The 18,591-nt window shown below is 68.2% G+C and overlaps 1 protein-coding gene across 1 annotated transcript in view; it reads right to left on the bottom strand.

Annotated features, from left to right (window-relative positions):
• Positions 1-167: 167 nt before the first annotated feature.
• Positions 168-18,591, bottom strand: part of MAST1 (microtubule associated serine/threonine kinase 1) — a 19,041-nt gene continuing 617 nt past the window's right edge. Inside the window, 28 exon segments of the mRNA XM_058861705.1 lie at positions 168-859; positions 972-1,114; positions 1,196-1,332; positions 1,539-1,661; positions 2,133-2,365; positions 2,797-2,976; positions 3,059-3,240; positions 3,320-3,438; positions 3,535-3,644; positions 3,822-3,944; positions 4,035-4,136; positions 4,781-4,946; positions 5,792-5,924; positions 6,007-6,145; positions 7,364-7,572; positions 7,702-7,845; positions 9,134-9,168; positions 9,170-9,247; positions 10,144-10,180; positions 10,324-10,379; positions 10,381-10,392; positions 11,175-11,381; positions 12,851-12,926; positions 13,433-13,599; positions 14,534-14,612; positions 16,987-17,062; positions 18,464-18,491; positions 18,493-18,553. Coding sequence (XP_058717688.1) covers positions 168-859; positions 972-1,114; positions 1,196-1,332; positions 1,539-1,661; positions 2,133-2,365; positions 2,797-2,976; positions 3,059-3,240; positions 3,320-3,438; positions 3,535-3,644; positions 3,822-3,944; positions 4,035-4,136; positions 4,781-4,946; positions 5,792-5,924; positions 6,007-6,145; positions 7,364-7,572; positions 7,702-7,845; positions 9,134-9,168; positions 9,170-9,247; positions 10,144-10,180; positions 10,324-10,379; positions 10,381-10,392; positions 11,175-11,381; positions 12,851-12,926; positions 13,433-13,599; positions 14,534-14,612; positions 16,987-17,062; positions 18,464-18,491; positions 18,493-18,553 — 3,847 coding nt within the window.

The following is an 18,591-nucleotide window of genomic DNA, read 5'->3' on the forward strand; positions in this document are numbered from 1 at the left end:
GGGGGGGGTTTGTCCGGGTCGATGACATCACACCGGGGGGTGGGGTGGGTTGCCGGGTCGGTGACGTCACACGGGGGGGGTGTCACAGTATTAACCCTTCGCGTACGTGGGGAGGGGCCGGGGGGGGTGCGACCCCCGCATGCCTGGGGGTCCCGGGGTGCCCCCCCCTATTTACAGCCGGGGGATTGGGGGGGGGGGACTCGGGTAAAGCTCAGCGCCCGGGGGGGCCAGCGGCGCTCCGGGGGTCCCCGGGGGTAGCACCGGGCCCCACCACCACGATGGGCACCGGGGGCCCCCCCGGGGCCGCCCCCCCGCGCTCGTGCTCCTGCACCGGGCTGAGCGCCTTGGGGGGACCCCGCGCCCCCCGCTCGGGCTCCTCCGGCCCCGGGGGGGGCGGCTCTGCCCCGGGGGGGCCCCCGAGCAGCAGCGGCAGCTCCTGCCGGCCCAGGCGGCGGGCGGGGGGGCGCGGGCGGGGCCGGTTCGGCCGGGCCCTCCCCGTCCCACTCGGCCAAGCTCTGCAGCGGCGGCTCGGCCGGGAAGTCCTTCCGGGGGGGCTCCAGCCCCAGCTTGCGGGGGGGCCCCGGCGCCGCCTTCTCGGGGAGCCCGCGGCGGGCGAGGCGCGGGGACTCGGCGGCCTTGGGGTGCAGCTTGGCGGGGAAGGCGGGCGGGGAGGCGGCGGGCGGCGAGGGCGTGTGGGCGAGCGGCGACAGCGGGATGCTGCCGGCAGAGCGGCACCGCGCCGCCCGGTACTGCCGCTGCAGCTTCGGCGACAGCCCCTGCAGGGAGCTCGGCCGCAGGTGCGGCCCCGCCGGAGACGGCGGAGCGCTGGAGCCCGGCGAGCTGCTGGGCGGGGAGGCCCCTGCACGGAACCGGAGCGGGCACCGGGAATGAGCACCGGGACCGCCGGCCGCTACCGTGGCCCCGCCCCTTTGTATTGACCACGCCCCCCTACCCTTGGCCCCGCCCCTTACCTGGGTCGCGCGCCCGCGCGTGCGTGGGGGAGGCGGGCAGCGAGTCGGAGGAGGAGAGCGAGCGGCTCAGTGACGTCAGCGAGCGGCTCGTGTGCAGCAGCGAGGCCTGGCGGGCGAGGTGCCGGAACAGCGCACTGCGCCGCCTGGCGGCCGGGAGGACCCGTCACATCCCGCCGCTCCCGTGCGCCCGCCGCTCCCCAAAAAACACCGCCCCCGGTTCCCACCTCTCGTGGCCGCTCCCGGTGCCTCCCCGGCGGTTCCTCCGGGCCATCTTGGCGCGGGCGCTGCGGCGCCGCGCGGGGCCCAGGCGGATCGAGGTGTTCTCCAGCGGTGTCGTTGTCACCAGCACCTTGGTCCCGCTCTGGGTGACAGCGGGTGACGGGCAGGGCCCCCCAACGCCCCCACCCCACCCTGGTCACGGCTGCCCTGCCATGACCCCGCCATGACCCCCCCAAACCTCTGACCCCTGTGACCCCGCCGCGCCCACCGCCACGACCCCCCGGTGACCCCAAACCCCGTCACCCCGGTGTCCCCCACCCCCAACCCCGTCACCCCGGTGTCCCCCACCTTGAGGATGAGCTCCACGACCTCGGTGTGCACCAGCCCGTGCACCGGCTCCCCGTTGACGTGCGTGATCAGATCCCCGGCGCACAGCCCGGCCTCCTGCGCGGGGCCGCCCTCCTCCACGTGCTGCCCCCCAAAAACCGGGTCACCCTCGGGGTGCTGGGGATGTCACACCCCAGACCCCCCCCTCATATCCCCCAAAAACCGGGTCACCCTCGGGGCGCTGGGGACATCACACCCCAGACCCCCCCCTCATATCCCCCAAAAACCGGGTCACCCTCGGGGCGCTGGGGATGTCACACCCCAGACCCCCCCCTCATATCCCCCCCCTCATATCCCCCAAAAACCGGGTCACCCTCGGGGTGCTGGGGATGTCACACCCCAGACCCCCCCCTCATATCCCCACCCCCCCGTATCCCCCAAAACGGAGTCACCCACAACGCACCCAGACCCCCCAAATGCCCCCCACACACCCCTGACCCAAATAAAATCCCTGTCCCCTCCATGTCCCCCCAAACCCGCCCGTGTCCCCCACCCCAAAATCCCGTCTCCGTGTCCCCCCCGCGTCCCCCGGTGCCACCCCCGGCTGTCCCTGACCCAGACGACGTGGTGCACGCTGTACACGTCGCTGTCGCCCAGGTAGACGCGGATGGCCCGGAGGGTGAAGCCGAATTTCTTGCCGGGCCGGGGGATGGCGATGGGCGAGCGGGGTGGGGCGGCTACGGCCGGGGCCAGCTCCCGGCCCGGTGACGAGTCCCGCGACGAGGGGTCCGACGACAGCGACCGCGGCGACATGGGGCTGCCCAGGGGGGACGAGCCGGGCGCCTCCCCTGCGCCCCCAGACCCCGCTGAACGCCACCCAAAAACCCCCACGGGAGACCCCCGGACCCCGCTGTCACCCCCCGGGGCACCGGGACACCCCACCCACGGGATTTGGGGTCCCACCACCCACAAAACCCCAGTGAGAGACCCCAAATCCACGGGATCGGGGGGTCGCATCACCCACAGAGACCCTGGAGACCCCCAGGCTCCCCCTCCCGAGGGTCCCTGGGTGTTTGGGGAGGGTCCTTGAGGGGATTTAGAGGATTTGGGGACCCTGGAGGAGATCGCTGGGAACAGGAGGGGGGTGCCAGAGGGATTTGGGCTCCCTGCGGGGGTCCCGGCGGGATTTGGGGTCTCTGGGAGGAGATCCCTGAGAACACGGGGGGGGTCCCGAGGGGATTTGGGGCCCATGGGGAGGGTCCCGGGGGGCGTCACCCACCGCTGGGGATGATGACGGACAGCGCGGTGGCCGACGCCGACTTGGTGACCTTCCCGGGGGCTCGGGGGCTGCGTTTGTCCCCTCCGCCCTCGGCGGGAGCCACCCCCGGGTGCCGCGGCCGCCGCAGCCCCAGCTCGGAGCGGGCCGGGGGCGCCTCCCCGGCCCTCGGCGCTCGCTCCCCTGCGCGGGTGGGAGACGCTGCGGGTCAAACGACCCCCAAACAACACCTCGGGGACCCCCTCCCCACCTCCCCGCCACTCACCCGGCTCCTCGCCGGCCCCGTCCGCCGCTCCCTCTCGCCCCCCGTTGCGGGGGCACGGCCGCTCCTCGGGGGCGGGCGCGGGGCGCGCCGGTTCCAGCAGCGCCGAGAAGCGGCGGCGGGCGCCGGGCGGGGGGCTGCCCTCACCCTCGGGGGGCGGCCCCTCACCTGCCGAGCGGTGCTTCCTGCGGGGACACGGCAGGTGAGGACGTGGGGGTGTGGGGATGGGCTCTGAGCCCCCCCCAGGACCCCGCAGGTGCGCACAGCTCAGGTGATCCCGTTCTCCAGCCGCGCTCGCGGGCGAAGCCGTCGCGTCTCCCCTCGTCCCGCGGGCGCCCCTTGGGCTTCGGCTCCTGCGAGAGCTGCTCCAGGCTGCTGTACACCTGTGGGAGCGCAGCTGCTCACACCTGGGCACACCTGGGCACACCTGGGCACGCCCACCATCCCACCAGAGACCGTCCCCCCCCCCAGATTCCCACCTTGCTGAAGCGGGGGGAGCAGGAGGAGAACTGCCGGATCTCCACGGGCTCGTCCTCCGTCGTGTCCTCGTCCTCGTACGACGTCACATGGGGGTACCTGTCCGACCGCGCTGGGGGGGCACAGGTGTGAGGGGGGGTCCCTTAGAGCGACCTCGGGGGGGGGGCAGGGAAAGCACCCAAAGGAGACCCCGGTGGGAATCCCGGGATGTTCCAGGGGGTGACCCCAGGGTTGTCACCCGGGGGGGGTCCCCAGGGGTGGGTCTGGGGGTGTCCCGGGGGTCTCTCACTGTCGAAGTAGCTCGTGTCCTCCTCGGACTCCAGGTGCGGCACGAACTCGGCTTTTTGCCGCAGCAGCCCCGTCCAGTCGAGCGTGGCGAAGAAGCCGTGGGCTTTCACCTCCTGAGCCCCCCCTGCGCGGCAGCACCGGCTCAGGGGGGGTTCGGGGTGTCCCGGGGGGGGTCCCGGGGGGTGTCCCGGGGGTCTGGGGGGGGGGGTCTCACCTGCCCCGAGGCGCCGCAGCGGGTCCGGCTGCAGGAGGCAGGAGATGAGGTGCTGCGCGTCCGGGGGCAGCGCCTCGTCCCCCTCCGGCCACAGGATCTCGTCTGGCACGGGTGGGGAGGGGACACGGAGGAGACAGCTGAGCACAGAGCCCCGGGGTCACCTGTCCTGTCCCCACATCGACCCTCGGGGTCACCTGTCCCGTCCCCACATCCCCACGGGGTCACCTGTCCTGTCCCCACATCGACCCCCGGGGTCACCTGTCCTGTCCCCACATCCCCACGGGGTCACCTGTCCCCACATCGACCCCCGGGGTCACCTGTCCCACATCGACCCCCGGGGTCACCTGTCCTGTCCCATCGACCCCTGGGGTCACCTGTTCTGTCACATCAACCCCTGGAGTCACCTGTCCTGTCCTCACATTGACCCCCGGGGTCACCTGTCCTGTCCCCACATCGACCCCTGGGGTCACCTGTCCCACCCCACATCAACCCCCAGGGTCACCTGTCCCACATCGACCCCCGGGGTCACCTGCCCCATTGACCCCCGGGGTCATCTGTCCCCACATCGACCCCTGGGGTCACCTGTCCTGTCCCATCGAACCCCGGGGTCACCTGTCCTGTCCTCCCATCAACCCCCAGGGTCACCTGTCCCCACATCGTCCCCTAGGGTCACCTGTCCCCACATTGACCCCCGGGGTCACCTGTCCGGGTCACCTGTCCCGTCCCCACGTCCCCACGGGCCATACCTGAGATCACCTGTCCGAAGAGCTCCTCGGGGGTGTCCCCGAAGAAGGGGACGCAGCCCACCAGGAACTCGTAGAGGACGATGCCCATGGCCCACCAGTCCACGGGCTTCCCGTAGCCCTGGCGCAGGATCACCTCGGGCGCGATGTACTCGGGGGTGCCGCACACCTGTGCACAGGTGAGCTCGGCTCGGGACACGCCCCTGCTGCAGACTCAGCCTGCTGACCTGGCCCTGTGCCTGGCACAGCTGGGCACAGCTGGGCACACCTACAGCACCCATCTGGGCACATCTGGGTACACCTGGGCACACCTGGGCACACCTACAGCACCCACCTGGGCACACCTGGGTACACCTGGGCACACCTACAGCATCCATCTGGGCACACCTGGGTACACCTGGGCACACCTGGGCACACCTACAGCACCCATCTGGGCACATCTGGGCACACCTGGGCACACCTACAGCACCCATCTGGGCACACCTGGGTACACCTGGGCACACCTGGTCACACCTGGGCACACCTACAGCACCCATCTGGGCACACCTGGGCACACCTGGGCACACCTGCACACACCTGGGTGCACCTGGGCACACCTACAGCACCCATCTGGGCACATCTGGGCACACCTGGGCACACCTGCACACACCTGGGTGCACCTGGGCACACCTGGGTGCACCTGGGCACATCTGGGCACACCTGGGTGCACCTGGGCACACCTGGGTGCACCTGGGCACATCTGGGCGTACCTACAGCACCCATCTGGGCACATCTGGGTGCACCTGGGCACACCTGGGCACACCTACAGCACCCATGTGGGCACATCTGGGCACATCTGGGCACACCTGGGTGCACCTGGGCACACCTGGCCACACCTGGCCACACCTCGGCACACCTATGGCACCCATGTGGGCACATGCACCATGTGGGCACCCATGCTGGGCGCACCTGGCCACACCCACGGCACACACCTGGCCACACCTGGCCACACCTGGCCACAGCCACATCACCCACCTGCTTGTCCCGGAACTCCCGCGCGTCCTTCTCCATGTGCCCCTCGTACAGGTTGGTGGTGAGGCTCATCAGCCCCATCTTGGAGAGCCCGAAATCCGTCAGCTTGACGTGGCCCAGCGAGGTGATGAGGAGGCTGCGGGGCGTGGCACAGGTGAGCAGCGGGCGGGGCCCAGGTGAGCCCCCGCAGCCCCTCCCCGAGCCCCCCCCGGGCGCACTTGTCGGGTTTGAGGTCGCGGTGCACGATGCCGTAGGTGTGCAGGTACTCCAGAGCCAGAACCGTCTCGGCAAAGTAGAGCCGGGCCAGCTCCAGGGGCAGCGCCCCGATGTGCTTCAGCAGGGTGGCACAGTCCCCGCCTGGTGACACGGGGACAATGGGGACAGCGGGGACAGCGGGGGTGGAGGGGACATTGGGGACAATGGGGACAGCGGGGACAGCGGGGACAGCGGGGACAGCAGGGGTGGAGGGGACATCAGGGACAATGGGGACAATGGGGACATGGGGACAATCGGGACAGTGGGGACATGGGGACAATGGGGATAATGGGGACAGCGGGGGTGGAGGGGACATCGGGGACAATGGGGACAATGGGGATAATGGGGACAATGGGGATAATGGGGACAATGGGGATAATGGGGGTGGAGGGGACATCGGGGACAATGGGGACATGGGGACACCATGACAATGGGGACAATGGGACAATGGGGACAATGGGGATAATGGGGACATGAGGATAATGGGACAATGGGGACACGGGGACAATGGGGACATGGGGACATCAGGGACAATGGGGACAATGGGACAATGGGGACATGGGGACAATGGGGACAGGGGGACAATGGGGACATTGGGGACAATGGGGACAGTGGGGATAATGGGGATGTGGTGGCACATGAGGGGAAATGGGGACAGATGGGGGACACGGGGACAGCTGTTACCACCTTCCCCAGCCCCACGTGTCCCTCCCCATATCACGACATCCAGCTCCATATCGCGACATCCAGCCCCACATCCCAACACCCACACCCCTATTGTGACCCCCACCCCCATATTGCCACCCCCCCACCCCCATATCATGACCCACATCTCCATATCTTGATCCCCATCCCCATATCACTATCCCCACCCCCATATCGTGCCCCCCTCATATCGCGACTCCCCCCCCATATCGCCACCCCCATATCGCGACCCCCCACCCCCATATCGCGCCCCCCCACCCCCATATCGTGACTCCCCACCCCCATATCACCACCCCTCACCCCCATATCGCGCCCCCCCACCCCCATATCGCACCCCACACCCCCATATCACCACCCCCCACCCCCATATCGCGCCCCCCCCACCCCCCTATCGCACCCCCCCACCCCCATATCGCGCCCCCCCACCCCCATATCGCGACTCCCCCCCCATATCGCGCCCCCCCAACCCCATATCGCGCCCCCCCACCCGCATATCGCGCCCCCCCACCCCCATATCGCGCCTCCCCACCCCCATATCGTGACTCCCCCCCCCATATCGCGCCCCCCCACCCCCCTATCGCGCCCCCCCCCCCATTCCTCCCCCCTCCCCCTCACCTTCCACGTACTCCATGACCATGCAGAGGTGTCGGCGGGTCTGGAAGGAGCAGAACATGCTGACCACGAAGGGGTTCTCGGCGAAGGTGAGGATGTCGCGCTCCACGAAGGCCTGCTGCACCTGGTTCCGCAGCAGCAGGTTCTGCTTGTTGATCTTCTTCATGGCGAAGCGCTGGCGCGTGGCCGTGTGCCGCACCAGGTACACCGCCCTGCCGTCGCGACAGGGCCGCCACACTGTCGTCACCTGGCCACCCCCACCCCCCCCACCCCGCACACACCTGGCTCACCTGGCCCCTCCCCCCAGCCCGCACCTGCCGCCCCCACCCCGCCCCGCTCACCCGTAGGCGCCGTTGCTGATGAGTTTGATGGTCTCGAAGTCGCTCTCACCTGGCGGCTCCTTGGGGCGGGGGGCGGCGGCGCGGCCCTGGGGGGACAGGTGAGGGACAGGTGAGGTGATGGGGACAGGTGATGGGACAGGTGAGGTGAGGGGACAGGTGAGGTGGGTGGAGGGACAGGTGAGGTGATGGGGACAGGTGAGGTGATGGGGACAGGTGAGGGACAGGTGATGGGGGGACAGGTGAGGTGGGGACAGGTGAGGGACAGGTGATGGGACAGGTGAGATGATGGGGACAGGTGATGGGGGGACAGATGAGGTGGGGACAGGTGAGGGACAGGTGACGTGATGGGAACAGGTGATGGGGACAGGTGAGGTGATGAGGACAGGTGAGGTGAGGGGACAGGTGATGGGACAGGTGAGGTGATGGAGGGACAGGTGAGGTGGACAGACAGGTGAGGGGATGGGGGGACAGGTGATGGGACAGGTGAGGTGATGGAGGGACAGGTGAGGTGGACAGACAGGTGAGGGGATGGGGACAGGTGAGGTGATGGGGACAGGTGAGGTGGGGACAGGTGAGGTGATGGGGACAGGTGATGGGCACAGGTGATGGAGGGACAGGTGATGGGGACAGGTGATGGGGACAGGTGAGCTGATGAGGGGACAGGTGAGGCAGTGTGAGGATGAGGAGGGATGAGTGCTCACCTCAGCCCCATCCTCGGGCTCAGGAGTGTTGGTGCCGCTGCTGTCGGGCTCCTCCAGGTGCAGCATGTCTGGGGGGCACAGGTGAGTGTGTGGGGGCACAGGTGTGGGGTACAGGTGAGTGTGTGGGGCACAGGTGTGGGGTACAGGTGTGTGTGGGGCACAGGTGTGGTCCCCCATCTCTACCTGTGTACCCACCATGTCCCAACCCCCCACTCCATATCTGACCCCCCACACCTGTCCCTCACCTGTCCCCCCCACACCTGTCCCCCACCTGTCCCCCACCTGTCCCCCCCACACCTGTCCCACACCTGTCCCACACCTGTTCCTCACCTGTCCCCCCATCCCACACCTGTCCCCCACCTGTCCCCCACCTGTCCCCCCACACCTGTCCCCCCACACCTGTCCCACACCTGTCCCCACACCTGTCCCCCCATCCCACACCTGTCCCCCACCTGTCCCCCACCTGTCCCCCCACACCTGTCCCCCCACACCTGTCCCACACCTGTCCTGTCCCCACACCTGTCCCCCACCTGTCCCCACACCTGTCCTGTCCCCACACCTGTCCCCCGCCTGTCCCCCCCACACCTGTCCCTCACCTGTCCCACACCTGTCCCTCACCTGTCCCCCACCTGTCCCTCACCTGTCCCCCCCCCTGTCCCCACCTGTCCCACACCTGTCCCCCACCTGTCCCCCAGCTGTCCCCCCCCGTGCCGTTACCTGTGCGTCCCCCCCGTGCCCGGCCCAGCTGTCTCAGCAGGTACCGGGGGGGTGTCGGCTCTCAGGGGTCCCTCGGCCCGGCCCGCGGCCGCGCCAGCAGCTGAGAGAGACCGCGGCGGGTCAAACTCCTGTGGGACAGGTGAGGACAGGTGAGGGACAGGTGAGGGGACAGGGGAGGGGACAGGGGACAGGGGACAGGTGAGGGGACAGGGGAGGGGACAGGGGAGGGGACAGGGGACAGGTGAGGGACAGGTGAGGGACAGGTGAGGGGACAGGGGAGGGGACAGGGGAGGGGACAGGTGAGGACAGGTGAGGGGACAGGTGAGGGGACAGGGGAGGACAGGGGACAGGGGACAGGTGAGGGGACAGGTGAGGGGACAGGTGAGGGGACAGGTGAGGAGACAGGTGACAAGTGAGGGGACAGGTGACAAGTGAGGGGACAGGGGAGGGGGACAGGGGACAGGTGAGGGCACAGGGGGCAGGTGACGGGACAGGTGAGGGCACAGGTGAGGAGACAGGTGACAAGTGAGGGGACAGGGGAGGGACAGGTGAGGGGACAGGGGACAGGGGACAGGTGAGGGGACAGGGGACAGGTGAGGAGACAGGTGACACAGGTGACACAGGTGAGGTGACACAGGTGACACAGGTGAGGTGACACAGGTGAGGTGACACAGGTGACACAGGTGACACAGGTGACACAGTTGAGGTGACACAGGTGACACAGGTGAGGACACACAGGTGACACAGGTGAGGTGACACAGGTGACACAGGTGAGGTGATACAGGTGACACAGGTAAGGACACAGGTGACACAGGTGACACAGGTGAGGACACAGGTGACACAGGTGAGGACACACAGGTGAGGACACACAGGTGAGGACACACAGGTAAGGACACAGGTGAGGTGACACAGTTTTGAGGTGACACAGGTGACACAGGTGACACAGGTGAGGACACACAGGTAAGGACACAGGTGACACAGGTGAGGTGACACAGGTAAGGACACAGGTGAGGGCAGTGCTCACCAGGCACTCGAGCAGCCGCGCGAGAGGCGAGGAGACTGATTGATGGTGATTAAGATCAAGTAAAAATAAGGAAAAAATAACAACGAGCTATAGAAATATAGATAAAAAAGAAAATAACTAGAATTGAAGAGAAAAAATAGAAAAAAAAAAAACAAAAAGATAGAGAAATAAAAGAGAAAAAATAAAAGAAAATAAAAGAGCAGCTGGGTGATGAAGGCCACCTCCTCCGACTCGGAAGCGCTCGTAGGCCTGAGGGGACACGGGGGGGGGGGGTCAGGGGACACCCTGGGGGTCCCTCGGGGTCCCTCGGGGTCCCTCGGGGTCCAGGTGGGCCCCGTTGGGTCCTGTTGGGTCCTGCTGGTCCCTTTGAGGTCCTGTTGGGTCCTGTCGGGTCCTGTTGGGTCCCGTTTGTCCCCTCCAGTCCCTGTTCCCCGTTAATTCCCTGTTTGTCCCCTTCTGTCCCCGTTGTCCTGTCTGTCCCCTGTGTGTCCCCACTGTCCCCAGTGTCCCCAGTGTCCCCCCCGTCCCCTCCTGTCCCTGTTTGTCTCCCCCTGTCCCTGTGTGTCCCCAGTGTCCCCACACTGTCCCCACACTGTCCCCCCTGTCCCCGTCTGTCCCCAGTGTCCCCCCCTGTCCCCGTCTGTCCCTGTGTGTCCCCAGTGTCCCCAGTGTCCCCAGTGTCCCCCCTGTCCCCCCTGTCCCCAGTGTCCCCCCCGTCCCCCGTCTGTCCCTGTGTGTCCCCACTGTCCCCAGTGTCCCCAGTGTCCCCAGTGTCCCCCCCTGTCCCCCCCTGTCCCCCCTGTCCCTGTGTGTCCCTCCTGTCCCCCTCCTGTCCCCACTGTCCCCCTGTTCCCCCTGTCCCTGTTTGTCCTCCCCTGTCCCTGTGTGTCCCCGTTGTCCCCACACTGTCCCCCTGTCCCTGTTTGTCCCCCCCTGTCCCCCCCTGTCCCCCTGTCCTCGTGTGTCCCCCAGTGTCCCCCCAGTGTCCCCCACACTGTCCCCCTGTCCCCGTGTCCCTGCTGTCCCCTCACGTCCTGCAGCAGTCTCTCCATGTTCTCCTGCAGCTCGCAGAAGTAGCCGGCGGTGATGAGGCCGTGCCGGGCCTTGGCCAGGCAGTCCCGGGCCAGCTCCACCAGCTGGTGCTGGATGAAGCTCAGGGCGCCATCGGCCAGGGGGGTCCCGCCGGGGCCGCAGCCGCGCACGAACTCCTCCAGACGCTCCTCCATCTGTGCCGTGGCCTGGGGGAGAGAGAGGGGCTGCAGCCTGCCCCATAGCCTGCCCCATAGCCTGCCCCATAACTGCCCCATGGAACACATGGATCCCACAACCTGCCCCCATGGAACACATGGAGCCCATAACCTGCCCCATAACCTGCCCTCCATCTGTGCCGTGGCCTGGGGGAGAGCGGGGCTGCAGCCTGGCCCCATAGCCTGCCCCATAGCCTGTCCCATAACTGCCCCATGGAACACATGGAGCCCATAACCTGCCCCTCCATCTGTGCCGTGGCCTGGGAGAGAGAGGGGCTGCAGCCTGCCCCCATAGCCTGCCCCATAGCCTGCCCCATAGCCTGCCCCCATGGAACCCATAACCTGCCCCATAACTGCCCCATGGATCCCACAACCTGCCCCATGGATCCCATAACCTGCCCCCGTAACCTGCCCTCCATCTGTGCCGTGGCCTGGGGGAGAGCGGGGCTGCTAGCCTGCCCCATAACTGCCCCATAGCCTGCCCCATAGCCCTGCCCCCATGGAACCCATAACCTGCCCCATGGAACCCATAACCCTGCCCCATAGCCTGCCCCATGGATCCCACAACCTGCCCCATGGAACACATGGAGCCCATAACCTGCTCCTCCATCTGTGCCGTGGCCTGGGAGAGAGAGGGGGCTGCAGCCTGCCCCCATAGACTGCCCCATAGCCTGCCCCATAGCCTGCCCCATAGCCTGCCCCATGGATCCCACAACCTGCCCCATGGAGCCCCATGGATCCCATAACCTGCCCCATGGAACCCATAACCTGCCCTCCATCTGCGCTGTGGCCTGGAGAGAGCCTGGCTGCAGCCTGCCCCATAGCCTGCCCCATAGCCTGCCCCATAACTGCCCCATGGATCCCATAGCCTGCCCCATAACCTGCCCTCCATCTGTGCTGTGGCCTGGAGAGAGGAGCACGGCTGCAGTCTGCCCATAGCCTGCCCCATAGCCTGCCCCATAGCCTGCCCCATAACTGCCCCATGGAACCCATAACCTGCCCCATGGGAGCCCATAACCTGCCCCATAACCTGCCCCTCCATCTGTGCCGTGGCCTGGAGAGAGCTGGGCTGCAGCCTGCCCCATAGCCTGCCCCATAGCCTGCCCCATAACTGCCCCATGGATCCCATAGCCTGCCCCATGGATCCCATAACCTGCCCCATAACCTGCCCCATGGAGCCCCATAACCTGACCCATAACCTGCCCCACAGAGCCCCACAGAGCCCATAACCTGCCCCACAGCCTCGGAGGCTGCCCCATGGAGCCCATGGAACCCATAACCAACCCCACAGAACCCCAAAGCCCACCCCATGGAGCCCCACGGAGCCCTGGGACCCCATAACTGACCCCACAGACTCACTGGGACCCCATAACCACCCCCACGGCCCCCCAGGGACCCCATAACTCACATCAAAGCCACCCCACAGCGCCCCATAGACCCCCAAACCCCCCCAGCCCCACCTTGGGGAACCTCTCCTTGTACACGTGGTTCATCATCACGATCTCGTTGTCGTGGGACGAGGGCGAGCGCCCGGGGCTGGCACAGGGGGGGGACACAGCTGGCACCAGGGACACCCCCAGGTGTCCCCCTCCCCTCAATGGGCACCCCCAGGTGTCCCCCTCCCCCTCAATGTGCCACCCATGGCACCCCCAAATGTCCCCCTCCCCTCAATGGGCACCCCCAGGTGTCCCCCTCCCCTCCATGTGCCACCAGGGGCACCCCCAGGTGTCCCCCTCCCCTCAGTGGGCACCCCCAGGTGTCCCCCTCCCCTCAATGGGCACCCCCAGGTGTCCCCCTCCCCTCCATGTGCCACCAGGGACACCCCCAGGTGTCCCCCTCCCCTCAATGGGCACCCCCAGGTGTCCCCCTCCCCTCAATGGGCACCCCCATGTCCCCCCTCCCCTCAATGGGCACCCCCAGGTGTCCCCCTCCCCTCAATGGGCACCCCCAGGTGTCCCCTCCCCTCAATGTGCCACCAGCTGTGCCCCCCACCCACCCCACATCCCCTCCCCGACCCCCCCCCCCGCCCCCCCCGGGCCCACCTGAGGCTGCGGGAGCGGGGCCGGGGGGCCGGGCCGCCCCCCCGAGCCCCCCCATCCTCCTCGGCGAGGCTCTCGGAGCTGCCGAAGTGGCGGGACAGGAACCGCAGCTCCTCGGCCGTGGGCTGGGCCGGCAGCTGGTGCAGCCGCTCCTGCGACGAGCACGAGGACTGCGCGCCCGCGTCACCGCCGGGACCCCCGACCCATCCCCGGGACCCCCGACCCATCCCCCGGGATCCCCGACCCAACCCCCGCGTCACCGCCGGGACCCCCGACCCATCCCCGGGACTCCCGACCCAACCCCCGAGTCACCGCCGGGACCCCCGACCCATCCCCGGGACCCCCGACCCATCCGCGTGTTACCCCCCAGGACCCCCGACCCGTCCCCCGAGTCACCCCCGGGACCCCCGACCCAACCCCCCCGCGTCACCGCCGGGACCCCCGACCCAACCCCCGAGTCACCGCCGGGACCCCCGACCCAATCCCGCGTGTCACCCCCGGGACCCCCGACCCACCCCCCGCGTCACCGCCGGGACCCCCGACCCATCCCCCGAGTCACCGCCGGGACCCCCGACCCAATCCCGCGTGTCACCCCCGGGACCCCCGACCCATCCCCCGGGATCCCCGACCCCGCCCGGGACCCCCGACCCATCCCCTGAGTCACCCTCGGGGACCCCCCGACCCATCCCCGGGACCCCCGACCCATCCCCCGACCCGCCCGGGACCCCCGACACATCCCCCAGGACCCCCGACCCAACCCCCGACCCATCCCCCGAGTCACCGCCGGGACCCCCGACCCATCCCCCGGGATCCCGACCCAACCCCCGACCCATCCCCGGGACCCCCGACCCGCCCGGGACCCCCGACCCATCCCCAGGACCCCCGACCCATCCCCCGGGACCCCCGACCCATCCCCCGAGTCACCTCCGGGACTCCCGACCCACCCCGGGACCCCCGAGTAACCTCCCGCGTCATTCCCCGGGACCCCCGACCCGCCCCGCGTGTCATCCCCCGGGACCCCCGGAGCCCCCTGAACCCCCCCGGAGCCCCCCGGAAGCCCCCCGGAGCCCCCGGAGCCCCCTCCCCACGGGACCCCCGACTCACCGAGACGGTGGAGCTGGGGGTGTTGGTGCCATAGCCCGAGGAGGGCAGCGAGGCCAGAGACCAGCGGCGACCGTCGGTCCTGGGGGGTCACGGGGGGTCACGGGGGGTCACGGGGGGTCACGGGGGTCACGGGGGGTCACGGGGGGTCAGGGGACATCCCCGGACATTGGGGACACTCATTGGGGTCACTCACCGGACATTGGGGACACCCCCTGGACATTGGGGTCACCTTCGGGACATTGGGGACACCCCCGGTCCCGGACATTGGGGACACCCCCTGGACATTGGGGTCCCTCACTGGACATTGGGGTCACTCCTGGACATTGGGGACACTCATTGGGGTCCCTCACTGGACATTGGGGTCACTCCTGGACATTGGGGGACACTCATTGGGGTCCCCTCACTGGACATTGAGGACACCCCTGGACATTGGGGACACCCCCGGACATTGGGGACACCCCTGGACATTGGGGTCACCCCCGGACATTGGGGACACCCCTGGACATTGGGGTCACACATTGGGGACACCCCTGGACATTGGGGACACCCCCGGACATTGGGGTCACTCCTGGACATTGGGGTCACTCCCTGTCATTGGGGTCACTCACTGGACATTGGGGACACCCCCGGACATTGGGGTCACTCCTGGACATTGGGGTCACTCACTGGACACTGGGGACACTCCTGGACATTGGGGACACTCCTGGACATTGGGGTCACCTTCGGGACATTGGGGTCACTCCTGGACATTGGGGACTCCCCCGGACATTGGGGTCACTCACTGGACATTGGGGTCACACACTGGACATTGGGGTCACTCCCGGACATTGGGGTCACCCCCTGGACATTGGGGTCACACATTGGGGTCACCCCCTGGACATTGGGGTCACTCCCTGTCATTGGGGTCACTCACTGGACATTGGGGACACTCATTGGGGACACCCCCGGACATTGGGGACACCCCCGGACATTTGGGTCACCCTCTGGATATTGGGGTCACTCCCGGACATTGGGGTCAGCCCCTGGACATTGGGGACACCCCTGGACATTGGGGTCACTCACTGGACATTGGGGACACCCCCGGACATTGGGGGTCACTCCTGGACATTGGGGTCACACATTGGGACACCCCTGGACATTGAGGTCACCCCCTGGACATTGGGGGACACTCCTGGACATTGGGGTCACACACTGGACATTGGGGACATCCCCAGACATTGGGGTCACCCCCTGGACATTGGGGTCACTCCTGGACATTGGGGTCACTCACTGGACACTGGGGACACCCCTGGACATTGGGGTCAGCCCCTGGACATTGGGGACACCCCTGGACATTGGGGACACTCCTGGACATTGGGGTCACTCCTGGACATTGGGGTCACACACTGGACATTGGGGTCACCCTCTGGACATTGGGGTCACTCACTGGACATTGGGGACACCCCCGGACATTGGGGTCACTCACTGGACATTGGGGTCACCCCCGGACATTGGGGACACCCCCCGGACATTGGGGTCACTGCCGGACACTGAGGACACTCCCCGGAGATTGGGGTCACCCCCGGACATTGGGGTCACTCACTGGACACTGGGGACACTCCTGGACATTGGGGTCACTCCTGGACATTGGGGTCACTCACTGGACATTGGGGTCACCCCCGGACATTGGGGTCACTCACTGGACACTGGGGACACTCCTGGACATTGGGGGTCACACATTGGGGACACCCCCGGACATTGGGGACACCCTCTGGACATTGGGGACACTCATTGGGGACACTCCCGGACATTGGGGTCACTCCCGGACATTGGGGTCACCCTCTGAACATTGGGGTCACCCCTGGACATTGGGGACACTCCTCGACATTTGGGTCACCCTCTGGATATTGGGGACACCCCCGGACATTGGGGTCACCGCCGGACATTGGGGTCACTCACTGGACATTGGGGACACTCCTGGACATTGGGGACACCCCTGGACATTGGGGTCACTCCTGGACATTGGGGTCACTCCTGGACACTGGAGACACTCACTGGACATTGGGGTCACTCCTGGACATTGGGGTCACTCCTGGACACTGGAGACACTCACTGGACATTGGGGACACCCTGGACATTGGGGACACTCCTGGACATTGGGGTCACTCACTGGACATTGGGGACACTCCTGGACATTGGGGACACCCCTGGACATTGGGGTGACCCCCGGACATTGGGGTCACTCCTGGACATTGGGGTCACTCCTGGACACTGGAGACACTCACTGGACATTGGGGACACCCCTGGACATTGGGGTCACTCCTGGACATTGGTGTCACCTTCGGGACATTGGGGTCACTCCTGGACATTGGGGTCACACATTGGGGAGACCCCCGGACATTGGGGTCACTCACTGGACATTGGGGTCACCCCCGGACATTGGGGACCCCCCCGACCCCCCGTCCCCCCCTCACCTGCGGGAGGAGGCGAAGGAGAAGTGCGCGGGGGCGCTGGGTGAGAAGTTGCGGGGGCTGTCCAGGGGGCTGCTCCCTGCCCGGGGGGCGCACAGGTGAGGGTGACGTCACCCGCCACGCCCTGCTAAGCCACGCCCCTCCCGCTTGTGGGCGGGGCCAAACGAACGGGAACCACCCCGGGGTGGGGGAGGGGGGGCAGGGAGGGACCCCGGGGATTTGGGGAGGGGTCCCAGCAGTTTGGGGGGGTCCGAGGGGGGTTTTTGAGGGTCCATTTGGGGGGGTTTGGGGATTTTGGGGGGAGGTTGGGGACATCGGGGGGGGGCGGGGGGCATTGGGGACACCCCCAGGGGGCTGGGGGGGCCTTGGGGGGGCTTTGGGACACCCCCAGGGGTCCCGGGGAGGGGTTGGGGGACATTGGGGAGGGGTCGGGGGGAACTGGGGGGGCTTTGGGGACACCCCCAGGGGGTCCGGGGGGGGTGTGAGTTGGGGACATTGGGGAGGGGTCGGGGGATTTGGGGACACCCCCAGGGGGTCCGGGGGGGGGGGGGTGAGTTGGGGACATTGGGGAGGGGTCGGGGGGATTTGGGGACACCCGGGGGGGGTCCGGGGGGGGGGGGTGTGAGTTGGGGACATTGGGGAGGGGTCGGGGGACGCTGGGGGGGATTTGGGGACACCGGGAGGGTCTGGAGGGCGCTGGGGAGGGGGTCGCGGGCTCTGTGAGGAGGGTGGGGGGGTCAGGGGACACCCGGGGGGGGTCGGGGATATTTGGGGGGGGGTCCGGGGGGGTCAGGGGACACCCGGGGGGGGGTCGGGGGACACCCGGGGGGGGTCGGGGACACCCGGGGGGTCTCGGGGATATTTGGGGGGGGGGTCCGGGGGGGGTCAGGGGACACCCGGGGGGTGTCGGGGATATTTGGGGGGGGGTCCGGGGGGGTCAGGGGACACCCGGGGGGGGGTCAGGGGACACCCGGGGGGTCTCGGGGATATTTGGGGGGGGGTCCGGGGATATTTTGGGGGGGGGGTCAGGGGACACCCGGGGGGGGTCAGGGAACACCCGGGGGGGGTCGGGGATATTTGGGGGGGGGTCCGGGGGGGGTCAGGGGACACCCGGGGGGGGTCGGGGACATTTGGGGGGGATCAGGGGACACCCGGGGGGGGCGGGGATATTTGGGGGGGGGGTCAGGGGACAACCCGGGGGGGGTCAGGGGACACCCGGGGGGGGTCGGGGATATTTGGGGGGGGGTCCGGGGGGTCAGGGGACACCCGGGGGGGCGGGGGATATTTGGGGGGGGGGGTCCGGGGGGGGTCAGGGGACACCCGGGGGGGGTCAGGGGACACCCGGGGGGGGTCGGGGATATTTTGGGGGGGGGTCAGGGGACACCCGGGGGGTCTCGGGGATATTTGGGGGGGGGGTCCGGGGGGGTCAGGGGACACCCGGGGTGTCACGGACATTTGGGGGGGGGTCCGGGGGTCTCACCGATGTGTCCGGGCAGCGGCGAGTGGGGGCCGCGGGAGGGTGGGGGAGGTGCTGGTCAGGATCAGGCTCTTCCGGTTGCTCGTGCGGCAGCTGGGGGGGGGTCGTGAGACCCCCACCCACATCAGGAA

Source organism: Poecile atricapillus, chromosome 39, assembly GCF_030490865.1.
Source record: "Poecile atricapillus isolate bPoeAtr1 chromosome 39, bPoeAtr1.hap1, whole genome shotgun sequence".
In the NCBI taxonomy this organism is placed as follows: Eukaryota; Metazoa; Chordata; class Aves; order Passeriformes; family Paridae; genus Poecile; species Poecile atricapillus.